The sequence below is a fragment of the Hyperolius riggenbachi genome, chromosome 4, assembly GCF_040937935.1.
Source record: "Hyperolius riggenbachi isolate aHypRig1 chromosome 4, aHypRig1.pri, whole genome shotgun sequence".
Classification (NCBI taxonomy): domain Eukaryota; kingdom Metazoa; phylum Chordata; class Amphibia; order Anura; family Hyperoliidae; genus Hyperolius; species Hyperolius riggenbachi.
The window spans coordinates 380,545,154-380,567,024 of NC_090649.1; the positions used below are offsets into that span (position 1 = coordinate 380,545,154).

General features: G+C 42.7%; 1 protein-coding gene across 6 annotated transcripts in view; it reads left to right on the forward strand.

Moving 5' to 3' along the window:
* BIRC6 (baculoviral IAP repeat containing 6) overlaps positions 1 to 21,871 on the forward strand; it is a 342,965-nt gene that overhangs the window by 102,500 nt on the left and 218,594 nt on the right. For 5 of the 6 annotated variants that reach the window (XM_068232104.1, XM_068232106.1, XM_068232109.1 and 2 more), the window contains exons 15-27: positions 1,597 to 1,728; positions 3,104 to 3,279; positions 3,383 to 3,513; positions 5,863 to 6,024; positions 7,613 to 7,744; positions 10,097 to 10,194; positions 10,286 to 10,433; positions 12,452 to 12,585; positions 14,935 to 15,081; positions 16,437 to 16,624; positions 17,825 to 18,145; positions 21,132 to 21,231; positions 21,352 to 21,566. In XM_068232104.1, coding sequence (XP_068088205.1) covers positions 1,597 to 1,728; positions 3,104 to 3,279; positions 3,383 to 3,513; positions 5,863 to 6,024; positions 7,613 to 7,744; positions 10,097 to 10,194; positions 10,286 to 10,433; positions 12,452 to 12,585; positions 14,935 to 15,081; positions 16,437 to 16,624; positions 17,825 to 18,145; positions 21,132 to 21,231; positions 21,352 to 21,566 — 2,084 coding nt within the window. The remainder of the gene's footprint in view (positions 1 to 1,596; positions 1,729 to 3,103; positions 3,280 to 3,382; positions 3,514 to 5,862; positions 6,025 to 7,612; positions 7,745 to 10,096; positions 10,195 to 10,285; positions 10,434 to 12,451; positions 12,586 to 14,934; positions 15,082 to 16,436; positions 16,625 to 17,824; positions 18,146 to 21,131; positions 21,232 to 21,351; positions 21,567 to 21,871) is intronic. The other variant, XM_068232105.1, reaches the window with a different exon arrangement.

Below are 21,871 nucleotides of genomic sequence, written 5' to 3' on the forward strand. Positions count from 1 at the left end.
GCAAACAAAAAATGTACCTTGGTCACCTAATGGCACGCAAGTTTGAGAATTGCTAAACCTGCACTGTTAAAGAGAATCTGTATTGTTAAAATCGCACAAAAGTAAACATACCAGTGCGTTAGGGGACATCTCCTATTATTCTGTCCCCTGCAGCTTTCATCCACTGAATACTAGTGACAGGCTGATCGTTTCTTCCTGCAGACAGCTCTGCCCTGTCTGTAATTCCTCAGTATGTGTCAGCCAGCTCCTTTCAGAGCCTAACAGAGGAGGATTTTTAATCCAGCTCTCTTCTCTCACTGATAAGGGAGCAGAGACGCTGCTGGCTTATGTAAATAACACACTCTGGAGTGTGCTCTAGAGGGGCCTGGAGAGGGGTGTGCATAACAGCTCAGCACGGAAGAGTTGGCAGCCTTCCAGACACAGGGCGACAAGTCCGACAGGGGAAAGATGCATTGATTTATTACAGAGACAGTGATGGTAGAAAGTGCTGCAGTAAGCCAGAGCACATTAGAATAGGTTTAGGAACTTGTAGGATGGTAGAAAAAAGGATGACATTTTTGTTAGTCTCTTTAAAGAGATTCTGAGCTTTCTTGCATGATAAAACTTTGTGTGCAGAAACTATAACACAGGTTTATGAAGTATCCCTGAAAATTGGTCATCAAAGATCTCAAACTATTACAGCAGAGGAAGTTTACTCTATTTGGATCAGTGCTGCACTCTGGAGATCCTGAATCTTCCTCCTCCAGCTCTCAAGAGGGTGATAGAGTACTTTATCTTAAATACCCTTTCTCCAAAACTAGAAGGAAGAAGGCTCCAACTTATGCATGTCTACTATATCACACTAACTTAAACTATCTTAAAATTTTCACTATCAAAAAGAAATGGTGGTCTGCTCATTGATTAGCCGCCAGATCGACCCCCGCCGCATCCCCGCGGATCGATTCCCGCTCGTCCCCGCCGGCGCTTATCATTCGCTCGATTCGCCGCTATTGTCCACCTGCGGGGATCGAGTGTGGTATCGATCCCCGCGGTGATCGGACACGTTGGATATTAATCGAGCCTGATGGCTCGAATGATAATCCTCTCTTCGACGTCGTGTATGCCCAGCATTGGGCTTATAACTTGAATGTTAGGAGGTGACAGAGCAGAGGGCAATTAGCCACACAGAATAAAAGAACCCAGGACCAGCTTGCATGAAGCTAGCAGATGACAGAACATCTTCAGTACATATAGAGACAGTTCATTCCACAAACACATTAATATGAGGGCAAGTCTGAGTAAACAAAGGCCTGTCTCATTCGGGGATCTCTTAACTACTGGTGGATACAGACACCTTTTTTGCAACAGAAAGCACATCTACAATGAGCCACATGTTTAGATGAATAGAAACTGTTTAACCATGTCTGTATTTTGTGTACACAAAAAGCAGCACTAGCAATGAATGAGTCTTATTCCTTATTGTCATGAGTGGTTAGCTGAGCTGAGTGTGTTTGCGTGCGTATTGCATTATAAGACCCTAATTGCTTGTCCAACCCCTATTGCATTTGTCCAATTTTGAATGTTGGTTATTAAAGAAATTTCCTTTTCTATGTTTAGGTCCAAGGTTGTGTCCGTTTTTAGAAGAGCACAAAGAAGACATCTTGTGTGGTCCAGTTTGGTTAGCAAGTGGACTTGATCTTTCAGGGCACGCTGGAATGTTGACCTTAACAAGTCCTAAACTTGTAAAAGGTAAGTTGACTTCCCTCTTCCAGAAAACCTAATCAATATTTCATGAGCGTTTTGTGCATCTGAAACTGCTGCATTTCATAACTTACATTTAATTTTTTTTAGCATTTATTACAGATCTGCAATTTTTCTCTTTTCCAAGTGCCATTTGCACCTCCAGTTGGAAAGGTTATGCGAGCAAAAGAGTGATACTTTACTGTTATCTCCAGAGTTGAACTAATAATTAGGCCATATTGTTTCAAGTCTTCCCAGTCAATGCAGCATGTAGCATACCATTATCCCCAGCCTGTGCATCTGAAGCAGTTGCGTGCGATTTTAGTTTAGGGACCTCAGTGCTGTATAGCTGCATTGCTAGGCAACAAAATGGCAATGCACCTATACAGTGTTGGGTCACCGAGCTGTCGCCTTAGTAATTGTATCCAATCTCTATGGGTTGCCTACATTACAGGTGTTTATGAATCTTAAGACCAAGTATAAGTGGCACAAGGGGTTAATTAGTCTGGTAGAGGTTAACTCTTTATACACACACACACACCACACACACACCACACACACACCACACACACCACACACACACCACACACACCACACACACACCACACACACACCACACACACCACACACACACCACACACACCACACACACACCACACACACACACACACCACACACACACACCACACACACACACCACACACACCACACACACCACACACACACACCACACACACCACACACACCACACACACCACACACACACACACCACACACCACACACCACACACACCACACACACACCACACACACCACACACACACCACACACACCACACACACACCACACACACACCACACACACACACCCCACACACACACCACACACACCACACACCCTTACCCCCTTACCCTTTTATTGGAGCAACTATTCACTATTGAAAGGGTACACAAGCTGCAGGGGCACGAATGCACTTGTTACCACTATTCTCCCAAAGATACCTGGCAAACTTGTAGAAGATTGCATTTATTAGGGCTTTGCAATTAACCGCGGAAGTCAGCAGTATTGATTCTAATGGCTGAATTCTGTAGAAATTTGGATGCAGAATACAGGATCCTGCGGAATTACGAAGCTCATCCCTATTCAGTATTAAACCTGATGAAATTAAAATGTGGCCGTTCACCATGTGGTTAAGAAGTAACGTGTTCTTCAAAGGCAACTCCAAATAATTGGCTACCTAGAAGTACGTGACCATTGTGAAAACAGCTTGTTGGGATTTCTTCTGCTCTATATTTATATTTCCATTGTTTCTTCATTTATTTGATTCAGATGTGATCCCTGTGGAACATTTTTATTTGTGACCAAAACTTTTCTTTGCTTGTAGGAATGGCAGGGGGCAAATATCGTTCTTTTTTAATTCATGTAAAGGCAGTAAATGATAGAGGAGCAGAGGAGCTGTGTAACGGATCTAGGCCGGTTGTAAGGATACCCTCCTTAAAGCCGCAGAGTGTGAAAGGGCATTCCCTTGCTTCGTTATTGGCCAAGGTTGTTCCTGGAAAGGTATGGCAAATTATATTATTGTTCATCATTAATAAAACTTGTATCTCTTTTAAGACTTTGACTGCTTAAAAATAAGTGCTATTATCATGTTTCCTATTATAAGGAGAAATCTACTGCAAAAATGGATTCCAGCACTTCTTCCCGAAAAGCTGATAACCTCAGAGGATGTGACCTGCTGCAAGAGGTGTCAGTCACTATAAGACGTTTCAAAAAAACCTGCATCTCAAAGGAAAGGTTAGTTTAAAGTTAATGTATCTGGATTTTCAGTTTTCCTCTTTAATTACCACCATCCTATTTAAAGGATACCCGAAGTGACATGTGACATGTGTATGGGCAGTGCCTAGCACACACATAACTATGCTGTGTTGCTTTTTTTTCTGCCTGAAAGAGTTAAATATCAGGTATGTAAGTGGCTGACTCAGTCCTGACTCACACAGGAAGAGACTACAGTGTGACTCTCACTGATAAGAAATTCCTCTTTTTATCTATCTTGCTCTCAGAAGCCATTTTCTGCTAGGAAAGTGTTTTATAGTTGGAATTTCTTATCAGTGAGGGTTACACTGTAGTCACTTCCTGTCTGCGTCAGGACTGAGTTCGCCACATACATACCTGATATTTAACTCTTTTAGGCAGAGAAAGAAAAAAAGGAACACAGCATAGTTATTTGTGTGCTAGGCACTGTACATACACGTCTACCTCATCATGTCACATGTCAGTTCAGGTATCCTTTAACCACTTAAGGACCGGGGCTGTTCTGTGTGATCTGCGCTGCGTGGGCTCTCCAGCCCACAGCGCAGATCATGTGCAAGGTAGGACGATCAAACTTCCAACCACCCCCCCCCCTCTTTTTTTTCCCCACTAGGGGGATGACCTGCTGGGGGGGGGCTCTTCAACGCCCCTCTCCGCAGCGTTTTCCGCCCTCCCTTCCTCCCTCTCCCTCTGATGTGCGCAGGACGGATATCCATCCTGCGCCGGATAGGATAGGCTTCAACCTATGAAATGACGGCGATCCCCGGCCAATCAGCAGAGCCGTATTGATGTAAACAGCGGGGATTTCTTCCCCGCGTGTTTACATTATGCGTGCGAGCCGCGATCGGCTGCTCGCACACTGTTCACGCAGACACCCTCTGTGAACTGGCATGGAAAGGCCGCTCGAGCGGCCGTTTTCATGCAAAACCACAAATGACCAGGCGCCGCCTATTAGTCACTCTATGAGGGTGTTCTCACTGCAGTGTTTCAATTTTTGAAAAAATCGTAAATGTGCTGCCCGTACCATTTTTAGAGTAAATTTTCTTAAATCGCACATTTAAAAAAAAAAAAAATAGCTGAAAACCGTATTGCAAAAATGCTATTGCTAAGCCATTAGCGATTGAGTTTTGTAGCGTGAACTAGGCCTCAAGGTAAATACACACTGCATACATTTTGTCTGTAGCAACAGACAGACAAGATATAAGCGTATATATAGAAGCGACTATTCGAGCTCATGACAATTTTACACACGCGACAACAAACATGGCGGAAGCTGTCTGCCATGGACTATGTAGAGCCGACTCACCACCAAATGTTTCCTCAGATTTCTATTGGTAGCGACTCTGCTGTCTGTAGAAAAATTTCTTACACACAGCAGGACAACAGACTATGCGGCGGTTTGCACTACAAAAGCCGCAAGAGAATGAACCCTTGTCTGCAGAATGTCGTTGTTGCTCACAGCATACACACCAATGAACTGTCGCGCAACACGTGTCTGTACAGACATTTATATGCCCTGTGTATGGGCCTTTTGTTTGCAGACACTACAGTATCTCTTTAGAACTTGCTTTATGAGATCTATAGGCTAATCCATCTAACCTCTACAGACATGAATGTACAGCCTTCAGCCATCTGCAGTCTAAAGATCTTGTCTATGGTTTTTCAGTTAGTTCATCAAACTTGTATGCTTTGCGTATTCAGTAGAATATTTCTGAAAATATATGGAGCCATTTAGCTGCTTTGTGGAACTTTGGGACAGTGTGGAATCACTATGGCTTTTGAATGTTGATGGAATGAAAACTGACTAGTACAACTGTGGTCTTGAGGTTAAAGTGAACATCGGAAATGTGGTAAAACTTCTGTACACTTGTGTTAAAATCATTGTAGAAAAATAATTCATTTCCAATTGTGTGTTTGCCTGTCACCTCTGACTTTAACAAAGGCAATGTTGTAGTTTAAAATTAAGGAATGTCAAATGTTATGTTTTTTTTTTTTTTATAACGCTTATCTCTGTTCAGTTACTGGAGACAAAGTAAAATGAAATCCTGAAATGTTTCTGATAAACATTGGTACTGCCTAACAGTTTTATTATGGGGGATTTTAATTATCCTGGCTGTCTTGAGTGAACAGCCCTAGTCGGGCTATGGATTCTAGGGAGTTTTCTTTGAGATGGATCTATCTAAAGCTCTGTAGTTTCAGTTTTGTAATGTGAAAATATCAACATTGGCTACATTGTTTCACTGGTATCTGCTGTGTATAATTTTGTGTATAATGCAGAACTGATAAAATCTTGTTTAAACTGTGTCTAATGAATTTTGTTGTCATTTCATCTAGAGTGCAGCGATGTGCCATGTTGCAGTTTTCAGACTTTCATGAGAAGCTTCTGAACACACTTTGTAAAAGGGTGGACGATGGACTGGCTACGGAACATGCACAGAGCTTAGTACTTGACATCCTCTGCTGGTTGGCTGGTGTCCATTCTAATGGTCCAGGCAGGTATGGATGCCTATCCTAGTTCAAAACGCACACAAAATGTCAAGTGATAAACTAGTAGTTTCCACTAAGCGAGCCTTGAGGAAGTGCAACAGTGCCTGTTTTTGAGATCCCAAAATAGCATTCACTGCAATATGTGGTTAGCTCTTATTTTTAAGGTGGCCGCTAACGGTCCAATTTCTAGGGAAAAATCGTTCGAGCGATCAGAAATTCTGATCGGACGAAAAATCGTTCACTACACCATCAACTAACCAATCATTGCGGATGTGCGCGATGACGCGGAGATGCAGGAGGTGACGTGGAAGCGGCGTGACAGGCGCAGTACACGGAGCGAACGCCCGGTAGTTTAAAAGAACCTGAACTGGGATCTTTTGTGCGCACGGAGCCTCAGAAGAAGCTTGTACCAAGCGAAACGGTCGTCAGGCGGACCGCTGCTCCCACATTGCCCCACGGTAAGAAGATCATGCGGGTATGTGTAATGTATTTATGTTGATTATGGATGGAAGATTTTAATCATACCATTAAAACCATTGAAGACTTGCCTGGTGATAGTGCCGGATATTTATTTCTATGCTGAAAAGAATCATTGCTTCCTATCTATCACAACCACCGACGAAAATTCATTCGGGCGAGATTTTTTTCACTCGTTCATAATCGATTGTGTCCACCAATGGAGATTTACAACCAATCCGATCAGAATTTCTGATCGCTTGAACGATTTTTTGCTAGAAATTGGACCGTTAGTGGCCAGCTTAAATCATACCTGAACTAAGAATACAAAAAAAAAATTCTTACCTCAGTAGAGGGAAGCATCTGGATCTTATTACAACCCCTCATACCTGCACTCGGTTTATACAAATATTTAAAAAAAAAAAATGTTGAATATGTTGCCCACAGCCACACTTCCATCTGTTTGAGTGTGGCTGCACTGTGCAAGCACCAGTATGGTCTGTTACCTACACAGTATTATGGAGCCGCTTGTGCTTGACTTTTCCTCAGTGGACGAGCAGCTTTGTGCTTCTGCAGAGGCATGAACCCTATTAACACCTGCGCAGTGTGGCTGCGCTTTTACATGAAAGAAAGGGTGGCTGCAAAGAGGAGTGTCCTGTCCAGTAGTGGAGGGGTCAAGGAGGATCAGTGAAGCCTGTGGAGCATCCAGAAGCTTCCCTCTACTGAGTTAATTATCTAGTTTTATGGGGGCAGTTCTTTAAGACTCCAGATTTACTTCAATTTTTTACTTTTTTTTTTCATTATCAGTTGAACATTTGCATAGTTTGTTGTGACTAGGCATTGCAATTCTTGGGTGATTCTGAAATTAAAATAGAAATTTTATTGTGGGTCTAGTATTTTATTGTGGGTCACAAACCTAGAATGTGCAAGGCAATATTTATTCATGGTTAGTCCACTCAGAATGGTCATGTAGCTTTATTGTTAAACAGCGACTATGGGGTATTTTTCAGATGGTGCTTGATGTATTTTTGAATGTAAGAAAAATATAGTAACATGTCTAAATTTTTTTTTGTGTGGTTTTTATTAAATACTTTATTATAAATGTAACTTCTGTTTTTTCTTTTTTTCTTTTTTTTCTAAGCTTGAGGGAAGGCAAAGAAAGTCTACTGACTAAAACAAGAAAATGTCTTTCTGATATTGTGCGCACATGTTTTTTTGAAGCTGGAAGAAGTATTGCCCATAAATGTGCTCGATTCTTAGCCCTCTGTATTAGGTTAGTATATTTTTGTATAGTAGCGTTTTACCATTTTAGCCATTGGTTCTCTAACTGATACAGTACATTTTTGAGTCCGTGTGATACCATGAAGTTAACTAAACAAGGAAGCTTTTTAAAATTCTGGTACTAGATTTCTTCATCAGGCTCCCATCCTGTGTGCGGGGCTAAAACCTGCAGCAGATAAGAGTGTTACTTTGAAAGCTTTCTTGTTTAATTTGTTGTATTTCCCACTAAATGGTATCCTGATTAAAATGTTCTATATTTTATGTGTAAAGAAAAATTGACGTGTTCAACATAGAATGTTGATGTACACGTATCAGCTGCGACGTTAAAACCACTTGAGAGATGTCGTGAATAACCTCTCATTATAATGACACTTAGGAAGAAGTGGGCTGTATTAGTCAATCAGCTAGTGAATGAATGGTCAGTCCTTTAGGATAATTTGTTTGCAGGGGGAGAAAGCAATCTTAAGGATTGGAACAATTTTAACAATGGGCAAACTGTGATAGCTAGGTACTGGACCCAAACAAACCCCAAAATAGCCGGGTTTGTTGGGTTCTGCTCAGGGCAAATCATCCGACTCCTCAGTTTATGAAACCTCCCGACTCCATTTACCCAAAATGACTCAGACTCCTTAGTCTAATAATTACCAGGGCTGTGGATTTGGTACAAAAATCATCCGACTCTTGACTCCGACTCCTCAGTTTATGAAACCACTGACTCCAGCTCAGACTCCAGGTACCCAAAATTGCTCCGACTCCTCGACACTGACTTCAACTTAGACTCCACAGCCCTGGTTCTGCTGGGAAGCAAGGGTTGGTGGTGCAAGGAAGGGTAATTGGGTCATAAGTGCTAAAGGCTTGTTGAGTGAGGAGAGTGAAGACTAAAGCAGCGATTCTTCACACGCAAATTCGGACAGGGTATTACAGCCTATTGAAATCGATAGGCTGCTTCCAAATTCACAAGCTGGGGAGAAAAAAGTAGTGCCTGCTGGATTTTTTTAGATGCTTTCTAACAGCAATACAAGATGCTGACACAAATGGAAATGGGATCAAAGTCAATTGGTTTCACAGAAGATCTGTTTTAGCATAGATTGCTGAAAAACTGCATGGGGACCATTCGAGAAAAGTGCAATGCAGTTTGCGTGACATGGGTAATTGCAAACTAGTGCTTATTTTACTCCTGTCCACCGAGCTAGTGAATATCAGAACTGGATCTCTGAACAAAGTTCATTTTGTTTTCTTTGCCCTGCATATCCCCCAGATTTTTATCTGATCAAACGTTTGTGTTGTGTAATAGAAGAACATGTCACATCCATGGAGGCCCCACACCTGACCATGCAGAACTTAAAGGACTTACGAGCCCAAAATGTCTAAAAAAGCAAAGTACCTGTAAGCTGTTTAAATGCACGGAGGACGCCGCCCGCGCCCTCCGTGCAGTTCCGCCGGGTCCCCTTCCTGAGATCGCCCCCCGCGCCGACCCCGACCCCCCAGGCCGGGTCGGGCTCTCATGCCGCTCTCAATATGGCCGCTTCCATTGGCCGCGGCTGCGCAGTCCGCCTGGCCGCGAGTGCGGCTGCGCAGCTCTACGGCCAACCCCCCGAACCACGCACTGTAGCGTGGATCGGAGGGGTTGGCCGTAGAGCTGCGCAGCCGCACTCGCGGCCAGGCGGACTGCGCAGCCGCGGCCAATGGAAGCGGCCATATTGAGAGCGGCACGAGAGCCCGACCCGGCCTGGGGGGTCGGGGTCGGCGCGGGGGGCGATCTCAGGAAGGGGACCCGGCGGAACTGCACGGAGGGCGCGGACGGCGTCCTCCGTGCATTTAAACAGCTTACAGGTACTTTGCTTTTTTAGACATTTTGGGCTCGTAAGTCCTTTAAAGGGAAACTGAGGTAAAAGGGATATGGAGGGTGACACAGTGACATGTTTGTTTCATTTTAAACAATGCAAGTTGCCAGGCTGTCCTGGCTTTTGATCCTCTGCCTCTAATACCTTTAGCCATAAAGCCTGAACAAGCAATGCAGACAAGGTGCTCTGACTGAAGTCTGACTGGATTAGCTGCATGTTTGTTTCAGGTATGTGTTTTTGACACTACTGCAAGCAAGAGATCAACAGGACTGCCAGGAAACTGGGATTATTTCAAAGGAAATCAATATGGCCGCCTCCATGTCACTCAGGTCCGCTTTATAATATAAGCTGTTAACATTTTTGTGCCAGATACCACAGGAAAACTTCAGATATCCAGTATGTGGAGTGGAAACTGTTTGACACATGGACTGTTTACAAAGTTGGATGAAAAAAATGTATATGTTTTTGTAACCCAATTTTGTTCTTTTCTTTGGAAATAGCAATGGAAAATGTGATCCAAATCAACAAGGCTTTGGCTTTGTTCTTTTAAAGGCGTTACTGGAGAACATAAGCTATCTGCCTTCTTCTGCCACAGGAGGTATGCACTGCTGTTGACATTTTACAAGATGCCATTTTCTTTACGCCGTGCCTTTGTCCTTTTTAATGTTTGCTTTGTGCATTCTCTGCAGGTGCTGTGTATTGGTATTTTGTACTGCTAAATTATGTTAAGGATGAGGATCTGGCTGGTTGCAGCACAGCCTGTGCGTCCCTTCTTACAGCTGTGTCCCGACAACTGCAGGACCGACTCACACCTATGGAAGCATTGCTGCAGACTAGGTAAGTGCTCATGGCTTTGACATGGTTTCATTGGCAGTCATCCAGAATAATAAATACATAAGCAAGCCACCACAAGAAACAACTCTTAACCAGAGCAATTTCATCATCTGTGGCCCTTCACTGTGCTATATGATTTAGTGCTGGTTAGCAGATGCCACCTCCAAAAAGTTGGTTGCAGGTATCCTCTTGCAAGCCATTGGCTTTAATTCACTAAGATCATGCTAGAGATAATAAGGCAAGAGAAAACTTACCTCCACACGTGAGAGAGTTATCTTACCTCTTCATTCCTTAAGTTACCTCTCCTGTAGTTAATTTAATTTACCTCCTCTGTAGTTATTTTCACATGCAGCTAATTAACAGCCTGTCTTTAACTCTGGAGTTATTTTAAGGATTGGAGAGTTAATTTAAAGACAGAAGAGTTAACTTTAGGCTTGCCTGAGGTAAAATGTTTCCTGAATACTACATGCCTTATCACCATGGTAACAACTCTAGAAGAGTTATTAAAGACAGGAGATAAGTTTAGTGAATTGAGGCCATTGTCTTAAAGTCAAGCACATGTCAATATCCAGATCATTAATGAAGGCAAGATTTCTTCCTTGCCCCTACTACTTACTATGAAGGGATAACACTTTGTATCCTTTTTCAGAGACCAACAAGGACCTCAGAAAAAGCTAACAACCTCTTGAGTGCTTGATTTAATTTACAATATAACCATGTAAGACAAGTGTAGAGTGAAAACCTCCTCAACATGAGGATAATCCCTCACCTTGTGCGAGGATAACTGCTTCACTTTATTCACGTTTTGCAGACACTCATCACCTGAGCCCGTGTAATGAGATGAGATGTGGTCTCAATGGGGTGCAAAGTCAGTTTGTTTTCTCTCTCCAATAAATCTGTCACTCTAGTTTAACTGGCTGTTCAAGAAGGTCAGGCAGTGGATCTGATTCTTACTAAAGGCATCATTATTGTAGTCCCAAATGAGCAGAATGGTTTAGAATTGTACAGAAGACTGTGTGATACTATGGGAGAAAAGAGAACTCTGTCCTGGACCTGAACAGCCTGAACAAAATGCATCAGCTAATGGAATGCGTACATGCTCTTTTTGCATTTGCTTCTCAATTCCATGAGAAGCAATTTCTAGTGTCTGTATACATTAAGGATACATGGTTGCAAATCCCAGTATTCTGGGGGCCTCAGGGGTTCTTTTGATTAACCAGGAGGTACAAACTTTTGTTTGCCACTTTCCCATTCTTTTCTCACAGTCATGCCTTCACAGGACCAGCAAGACAACAGAACAGTTATATTGCACTTTTCTCTCCTAGCGGACTTAAATCGCTTCACAAAGGTGATGACCATAATGGCGGCACTGCTGCACTCCCATGGGGTCAGTGACCCCATGAGAGCTGGAGCAATGGAGCATTTCCCGATGACCATAGATATACCACATGATTTCGGGTGAATCAAAGCTTTTTGGCAGTCTTCATTGGTTTTGTGGTAATCTGTACAGTGTGTTCTATTTGACAGTCAGATCTCAACAGTTTGTATACCTCGTGACAGAATACACTCTGGACAGGTCTGATGAGATTTGAGATATCTGTACTGTAATGTGTACATACTGCAGGCCAAGCAGGACCAAGTGGTGGTGTGGTTTCCCTCAAATATCCAGCCCAATGGCATAGTGAGTTTCAGAAATTGCTTGCAGTTTCTAGGTGCATATTGCAGCTCTGATACCAGCAAAGAATGGTCATTTTATAATGCTACTCAAAGGCATTGTTTCACATGGTCATGTGGTGTTCCAGTCCTTGCAGTGTTTGCTTGGGGGGACCCTACAATGTAGGGTTGGCTGTTCACTGAGAATGGTAAAATATTGTTTTGTTTTTTTAACCTGTCTTCAAATGACTTTATATGGTTTGGTTTTGGAGCTCTGTTGGCTTGATCATTATTTCTTTTTTTGTAATTAATAGTTACTTTATTTTGTGATTGCTGATGGTAGTATTCTGATGTCGGTTTCATCACAGATATGGCCTGTACAGTTCTCCATTTGACCCTGTGTTGTTTGATTTGGAAGTCAGTGGCTCCTCATGTAAAAATGTATACAACAGCGGTTCTGGTATACAGTCGGATGAAATTGACCTTTCAGATGTCCTCCTAGGTGAGTAGTACATTTTACCTTTATTTTAAAATAGGCTTGTACACTAGCATTACAATGGATAGTTCTGTCCAAATGAATAAAGGTACATGGGTATGCTTAGGCATAGCTGATTATGTAGGCAAATGTTTTGCTTAACTTTTCCATGGATGGTGTACCTTTCCTGCATGAAACTGTATTTCCTTACCATTTCCTCACCTCAGCTACGTAGGGGAGATGATGAATAATAGTTGTACTTGGGCCAACTCAGGTGAATACTGTAAGTCACTGCACGATTTCTAGCGTATAGCCCATTCTTTGTTCGCTAGCAGAGTGCCTGGCTGACTAGAATCCCTTTATGGTTGGACAGTAGCTTTATTTTCTTTTTTCGCAACAGAAAGTTTTGACTATTTCCAAGTAAAAGCAATACAGCATGGGATGGCTGTTTAAAGTGGCACTGTAGTGACATATGGTAGAATGCAATAAATTACTCAGACTACCCACTTTTATGTTAATTTTCCTGGACTTAGCATCAGAAACACTTTTTATATCTATGTATTGCTGTATCATGGTATGTAATCCCCCCTCCTCCAGTGATGCTTAGCTTAGGCAGTTAAGATATGCAGAACCTTTTAAGAGGCACATTTTTAAACTGGTATGAAACTCTGTAATACATTTTTGCTCTTAAACATAGAACCTAGAAAGAAAAAAGACAACTGTAAAGAATATTGTATCACTTGAAAACATATTTACACTTCACTGAAGCTAACTGATAGTTTTGCAGGACAAGTGGTCAGATCATCTTGTAATTAAAGTGTGCCTGAGATGGCAAAATAAAGATATTATACTCGCCCAGGTCTTCCTCCCTCCCTATGAGCACGGATGCGTCCCTCGCTGTCCTCAAGGGTGCCTACGTACGTCCGAAATCAGCCCCGGTAATCTGGTTCAGTCGTGCCAGTCTGCTTTTCAGCACATGCCCCTCCGTTCATGTGCAGAAGAGCCAACTGGCCCGATTGAGCCAGATTACCGGGGCTGATTGCGGCTGAACGTGGCACCCTGGAGGACCGTGAGGGACGCATCGGTGTTAATGGGGCTGGAAAAAGCCCCGGGTGAGTATAAAATCTTTCTCTTTTGCCAATTCAGGTTTACTGTAAGTGCTGTGCAAAGTGAGTTGTTTCATACCGTTTTAAATCTTCAATGGACAATAAAAGTCAAATTGTTTTGTGATAACAGCACACTGGGCTGGACATTGAAAAGCTTTTAATCTTAGTAAAATATTGTGGACTCTATGAAACTTGAATTGTCCACACCAAGTTTAAAGTAATCCTGTGACTTTTTAAATTGAATAAAATGTTCTACTTCCCTCAGAAGAGGGGAGCCTATGGATCCTAAAGACTCTTCCCTCATCCTCTGCAGACCCGTTCCAGCACTGGGACCTCTGAAGAGTGGTCTCCCTTTGCATGTGCACTAGTGCCATTCCGCTTGTGCTCCGGCAGAGGTACCCAACCCTGATCAGGTCAGTGCTACTTCACAGGAGAAGATGGCTTGCACCTGTGCAGTAGCGGACCTGATTTGGCCCAGCTTTTTTCAAAGGAAACTGAGGAGGACGGTGCTAGTGCGCCTGTGAGATGCGGACGAGCACCCTTTCGGGGGTCCGAGCGCTGGAATGGGGCTACGGAGGACAACGAGGGAAGCCTCTTTATGGTCCAGAGTCTTACCCTGGGCTGTGGAGTCAGTACAAAAATCATCCGACTCCTCAGTTTATGAAACCACCAACTCAAGGTACTGGCTTACCTGAGGTAAGTACCACCCTAGGGACACTTTTTTTTTTTTTTCCCCCCGCTACAGGTACACCTTAACAATGCAACTTGTTTATAATGTGGAAGCCTGCCTTGCATGTTTCTGTGTCAGAAATCTGTGTTTCTGCTTCTACCGAATCATGCATTGAAATTGGGAATGAAATAAAACTGCCCTGAAATCAGATCCTAAACACAGATTTCAAACATGCCTCTTTATCCTCCACAATATGTCCGCCCACTCCCTACAGCAGCTGAGTGCTGCAGTTTTTGCCTATGGCATTGGCATTAGATGAGTAATTAACAGAATGCTTCCACCATGTATCTGCTTGTGAGCATTTCATGAAAATGCCACCCTGGAGGGTCCAAATGGTTTTGCCTCATAGACAGAAATGCTATCGCATAAATAGATGCAAAACTATAGAGTGCAGCAAAATATTCAACCCCATTATTGACTGTTCACTAAAACAACATAGCTTTGTGTTCCTTTTGTGTGTGTGGTTTTTTTTGTTTTTTTTTATTCAAACCTGTTGTGTGTACAAAATATTTTTGGTTAGTGTGCTTTTTGTTTGTTTAGGCAGTGGAAAAGTGAACAGTTGCACTGCTGCAGAGGGCAGTTTCACATCTCTCACAGGGCTGCTGGAAGTGGAACCTTTACATTTTTCTTGTGTATCTACCAGTGATGGAACCAGAATTGAGAGGGACGATGCAAGTACGTTTACCGGTATATACAATTTTTTTTCTCTTCCTTTTTTGACATTGGGTTTTCATTTAATCCTGAATTCATTGTTGTGTGTTCTTTTTACAATTCATGCTCAAACTAAAATTTAAATGCTAAAAGGCTAGTAATCCTCTGGGAGCCCAATATTTAGATATGTTTATTTCTTTATAGAGGATTCATTTTCAAGTGTAGCTGCATTAATGCATTTGTTGTACGCCAAATTTTCAAGCTTGGGTTGATGGAGTAGTCCTTAGTGCGGGATGCTAAAAAAAACATTTAAAACCATGTAATGCAAGGAAACCTGTTTTGTATATATTGTCAGTTTGACAGGTAGGACATTGTAGTAAATATGAATATAGAGTACTTATCAAGCAGTAGGTTGTTGACTTTAACCACTTACTGACAAGCTGACTTATAAAAACGTCCTGCTAGAGCCTCTTAATGGCTCCAGGACGTTTTTATAAGTCAAACAGTGCTGCCGGCGCTGTGCACGTACGCGCTCCCGCGCACGCACTCGTGTGTGTGTGTGTGTGTGTGTGTGTGTGTGTGCGCACCGCGCGCATACACGTGAAAATAGTGGGGGGAAAATGTAGAAAAAATACACCTTTATTTCCAAATAATATATTGTCTCCATACTTTGTACTCGGGACATAATTAAAATCTTGTGATAACCAGGACAAATAGGCAGATAAAATGTGTGGGTTTTATGTACAGTAGCAGTGTTTATATTAAAAGTATAGGGGATATAATTGGATAAATAGTGTATTTTTCCATGTTTTCCTTGTTTTTCCCTTTAAAATGCATAGAAAATAATTACTGAAAACAAATATCAACCCCAAAAAACCCAATTGGTGGTGAAAAAAAACAAGATCTAGATCATTTCATTGTGATTAAGCTATAGGCAAATGAAAGGGATGTGCACTGAAAGGTGAAAATCGCTCTTGTCCATTATGCTGGGCATAGACTGTTCGTTTTATATCATCAATCGAGCAGCTGATGGCTCGATTGATAATATTCAACCTGTCCGATCACCGCGGCGGGTCGATACCGCGCTCGATCCCCACGGGCGGACAATGGTAGAAACGAAACGCTGATAAGGAAGTGCCCACGGGGACGAGCGGGGATAGATCCGCGCAGACAAGCGGTGACGCGCCGGCATAATCGAACAGTCTATGCCCAGCATTAGGGTAAAAACCCCTTTGGGGTGAAGTGGAGTGCTGCTTAGAAATACAATGCATGTTGTAAACATAAGGGGTTTGTAATCAACAAAGATTGTATTGTGAGTGTAACATTTTTGTCCAGTTTCTATGTATGAATAGTTTCATCTACATGCTAGTGTCTATTTTGCTTCATGCCAGTGAGCACGTTTGGTGTAACCCCAGCAATGGGCGGCCTGTCAGCTGGAACTGTGGGAGAAGCCTCAACTGCGCTCAGCTCAGCAGCTCAGGTTGCTCTACAGTCGCTGTCTCACGCTATGGCCTCAGCCGAACAGCAACTTCAAGTTCTGCAGGAGAAACAGCAGCAGCTTCTGAAGCTTCAGCAACAGGTGGGACACCCTTTCATCTCCAGTCCTTGTAATCAAAGAGCTCAATATACAATACTGTAAATGCTTATTCTAACAAAATCAAAACACATTGCACATCCTTTATCTTAACCACTGTGGCGTTCTATTGATTGCGCCAGGGTGGCAGCGCAGCAGTAGTTTTTGCATTCTTTTTTTTTTTTTTTTATATATATATATATCATGTAGCTAGCCTAGCGCTAGCTTACATGATTTCCCTGCTCCCTGCGGCATCCTGCCCACCCCTCGCATCCAACACGCAGCTAGCAAAGTGCAAGCTGCATGTTTTTTTTAAATTGTGCAAATCGGCCCAGTAGGGCCGGGGCAGTGCACAGCGAGGGTCATGGACGAGCTGAGCTTGTCCATACCGCCAAGAAAGTTAATTTGTTTCAGGTAGGTTCTTTGATTTACAACAAACAGGAAATGTGTGCATCAACCAAGTTTAACCCTAACAAATCTGGCTTTGCAAATTTGGCCTAATTGGCTTATCGTGAGGCATTGATTTGATTTCACTGGCAGAACTTTCCTTTTTACAATGTTATTGCTTTTCTCGCTGCCTTGTTGCCCATTTCAGTAAGTAGAGTATCAGTACATTTACAGATATTCTACATTTTGAAAGTGTACATCACTATAATACTTTACTACAACTTGCCAAAAAAGCCCCCAAACTGCCTCTGAAATAATTATCGAACCAGCAAAAACAATTAAAAGCTGCATCCCGCTGATTTGCTGACACCCCCCCCCCCCCCACACACACACACACACCAAATGTGGGTCACCCCCTAGGCGCCTCCCCCCATGCAGAATACACTCTGGATCATGCCAATGGAAGCATAGCCACCTCTTCTTGCTCCAGCCCTGGTCTCTGTTTCCCCAGCAGCTTCTGAACTGGCCACTAGAGCTCCAAGCTCAGTCATGTGAGCCTAGAGCTCTAGTGGCAAGCTAAAAAGTTGCTGGGGAAACCTGGAGACCAGGGCTGGAGCAAGGACAGATAGATACGCTTTCATCAGGATGCGGCAACACGCTCAGTTTAGGAGGTGTTTCTCTTGGTATATCACCCGCGGAAAAGCCAACTTTCTGCCCCACAAATTTTTGGATGTCAAAAACTTATTTGCAGTGATGTATGGTATGTTTTTGCTAATGTTTACTTTCAGAGTAGTCTCTTTAATGTTTTATTTTTTCCAGAAGGCAAAACTGGAGGCCAAGTTGCATCAGACAACTGCAGCAGCTGCCGCAGCCGCCTCGGCGGTAGGTCCAGTCCACAACTCCGTGCCTCCCAACCCCGTGGTAACTGCAACTGCAGGATTCTTTATCCATCCATCTGATGTCATCCCACCCACTCCAAAAACAACTCCACTCTTCATGACGCCACCACTCACACCACCGAATGAGGCAGTGTCAGCGGCCATTAATGCAGAGCTAGCGCAACTGTTCCCCGGCACAGTTATCGATTCACCACCTGCTATTCTGGCTTCACATGGGAAGAATGCTAACAAACCAAAAGGGGTAAGGGCAACATAAGACAGCTTTTTGTACTCTGCAGTGGAACTTGCATCTGTGTATACAGTCTCTTATTGCAGTGAATGACCTCAGTGCCGACTAGCCAAGATTTGAACCTAGGACCTTGATATTTCAAACAGTTCTGTGCACTATACCAGCATGTCATGTTTGTTTCCTTTGAAAGCATGCTAATTACCTGGCTGTTACGTTCTCTGCTTCTCAGGGATGGTTGTAGCTACAATGGGGCCCAGGGGCAAAGGTAACTGGGGGGGGGGGGCAGCAAAGCTTCCTTACAACCCCACCTGCAGCCTCCAAGTCGACTCCCATGGCCCATCACACAACACTTCCAGCTGCACAAAATCCTTAGGTGTTTATCATATGTCCCAATAAGCATTGTTGGGAACCCAATTATTCCCCTCCTCCTTTCCCTTACAAATCCAGAGTGTACACACATTGGGGTAGTCCTAATCTAGGCAGGACACATGAGGCAGCACCCTGCTCTACACTCTGGACTTCTCCCCATGGCGCCTCTATTTCCGATTCCCTGCAGGCATGTATGGGGTCACCATAGCTGGAAGAGAGGGGACACATCTTGGGGACTCCTACAGGCTCAGGAGCCCTGGGGCAATTGCCCCCTTTGCCTCTATGGAAGCACTGGCCCTGCTGCTTTTATACTTCAAGCCACAGAGCTTGAATGCAGATCAGGTGCCTAGAAAGTCTGACCCCACTAGCCACGTGTCATTCCGAGTGAAGCCAAAGCGATTAGAAGGACAGCAAGGCAATCAATCAGCACGATTTAAAAAGCAATATCCCTTTTTACGATTTGATCACAGAAAAAAAAACACATGGAGATGAAAATGTGTATCGTTCGTGCCTTTCAGCATGTCTTGAGGTTTTTTAAATATATAAGGTATTTGTTTTCTCTGTAGGTGTCTTTTTTAAAAATTCAAAGACCTGCTTTAATACAACACTCTGTCATGCTTCAATTTTGCTAGAGTTCACCATTTCGCAAAGAAAAGCAGGTGGCAAATTTAGTAGAACCGGTGTAAGGAAAGATAGAGCAGAATTGGTGGGAAAGGGAAGCCCTTTCTCCAAGCATCCAATCGGAATGCTTAATCTGTGTTCTGCTCCACTGTAATATTCATCTTCTTGCATTGGTTTTAATAAATTCACCTCAGACTATTTTGAATGCCTGTTGACTTCAGTGTATTTATTATATTTTGGGGGATATTTCTAAAGGTGCAAAATATAACCCAATGCATTAAAAAGGAATATGTAATCCCTCAAATTTAATAAAGTGTAGTTTTTATTTTTTTTCTTCATTTTGTATAATTTGTTACCCTGCATACCCAATACATTACTGTTATAAAAAGAGCATATTGCATTGGCCACTGTGTAATAGCTTCAGTGCCCTCAGTTCTTATTTCACATCAACAATACAGAATTTTTTATGAGGCCATTTCATTGCTTTTGAACTTTTATAGAAAATTGCTGCAGAGGTGCAGAAAACCCATCACAGGTTTGCTAAGAATCCCCTGTTTCTGTGAACATTTCTCCCCCTTTACCGCGGCTTAAAATCCTACTACATCCTCTATTCTTAAACTCCGTTTATAGCGACAGATCAGTGGGGGGATCTACTTGTCTCCGCACTGGTTACTCTTCCCCTCACATGAAATGAACAGATGTAAACTTTCAACAGCATAGCGGAAACCTTCCCTTTTAATCTTTAATGGGAGAATAATAGGAGTACATCACTGTACTGTACTGCACAGGAAATATTGGCTAAAGTTCTTATCTGAAGTGCTTTATTGTGAAATAATTTCTAAAGCGGTCCATACACTATAGAACTGTATTTCTGTTTCATGGTTCATCAACATTACATGGACTGCAATGTTGGTTCACATTTCAGTCATAATGTCTATCTTTGGTCCATATCCTTACCGATCAAAAACACAATTTTTGCCCAATTAGATGGTCTTGTCTAATCGAATGTCTTATTGGACAAAAAAAGTTAGTGTATGGGCAGCTTTGTTTTGAAATTGACAGCAGGACTCCTTACTACTGAGGAGTCCACGTCTTTTAAAACCACTTTGTAACCGAAAGAACAACTCTCACTGCCTGGCTTGAAAGTAACATATTGAAGTTTGTTCAGTTAGGACACCTCAATAAATGCCAGCAAATGTCAATTCACAAAGATCTGAGCATGCGGTTAAGTCCAGAAACGTGTGGTGATTATCGGCAGCTCTCATGTCGAAAACCTGCTTCTGGAATGTTTCAGAGTGGATATGCCATGTCTGGCATAAGCAGAAAGCCAATAATAACAGCCCTGTCTCCTTGCAAGCCCCTGTCTCCTTGCTGATAGGATGCGACACCTTCTCGGGAGGGTCAAGCTTTTCTACCCACAGGCAGCAGAAGAGAGAGCGAACATGAACAAAATAGGTTTCCCCTGCAGCCCTTCAAAGGTTCAACCTTTTAGCTTACCATTTAGTTTCCTGTTTGAAGATGCCGGAGGAGCTAGTGGGGAAATCACCTAAGCATGGCATGTTTAATGTTGGAAGTTCATCTAAGCTGTGGCAATAAAGTAAAATGTTAAGAAAGGCTAATAGACAGATTCAGAGGGAGCAGAGAAACTATAGCAAACATGTACATTCTAAAGGGATGTTGGGGATGCCTTTTACTATTGAAATGCTGTCACTGCACAGAACAGCATGTTACCAAACAGACAACGCCATTCTTCTGCTGTTACTGAACAGGTTTTTGTGAATTGAAGCCCTTTTTTTCTGGGGGTTGGTGTTAGTCTAAAATGCCGAATGTAGTATTTTACCGAGCTGACTTGTTTCTTTTTTTGTTTTTGTTTTTTAGCGATCAACCCTTTGTGAATGCTGGCCTTTATGCTTTATTGCATGTGTTGTCTTTATTGCTTCTTCCTAGACTAGATTTATGTATGTTCTGTCTTTTCTGTTTATTATTTTAACTTTTTATTCTTCTTCAGGCTCAGTTGGGTTCAGGTCTTGCACTGGCAATCTCTCATGCTTCTCATTTTCTACAGCCTCCTCCTCATCAGTCCATTATTATAGAAAGAATGCATTCTGGTGAGTTATGATTTGGTTTATATCGCATTGGTTTACTAACATCTATTTAACACTTTAAAGTTTTTTTGTTTTGTTTTTATTGATGGGGATCCATAATTTATTGAACTTTGTTTTTTGCAGGTGCTAGAAGATTTGTGACCCTGGATTTTGGCAGACCTGTTCTACTTACTGATATACTCATTCCTACCTGTGGTGATTTAGCGTCATTGTCAATTGATATCTGGAGCTTGGGTGAAGAGGTGGATGGTAGAAGACTAGTGGTTGCGACAGACATCAGCACCCATTCGCTAATTCTGCATGACTTGTTGCCACCCCCTGTATGCAGGTTTATGAAGGTAATGTAGCATGACATTTTTCATTATCTCGACTCCAAAACACGCGCACACACACACACACACACACACACACACACACACACACACACACACACACACACACACACACACACACACACACGTACTTTTAGTGGAATAACTAAAGCAATAACCCTTTTATAATCATAGTTATGGCTTTGCTGTTAAAGTGAACCTTAAGCCAGAAAAAAAAATAGTTTTACTCACCTGGGGCTTCTACCAGCGCCCTGCAGCAGTCCTGTGCCCTCGCAGCCCCACACTAATCCTCTGGTCCACTGCTGCCAGCT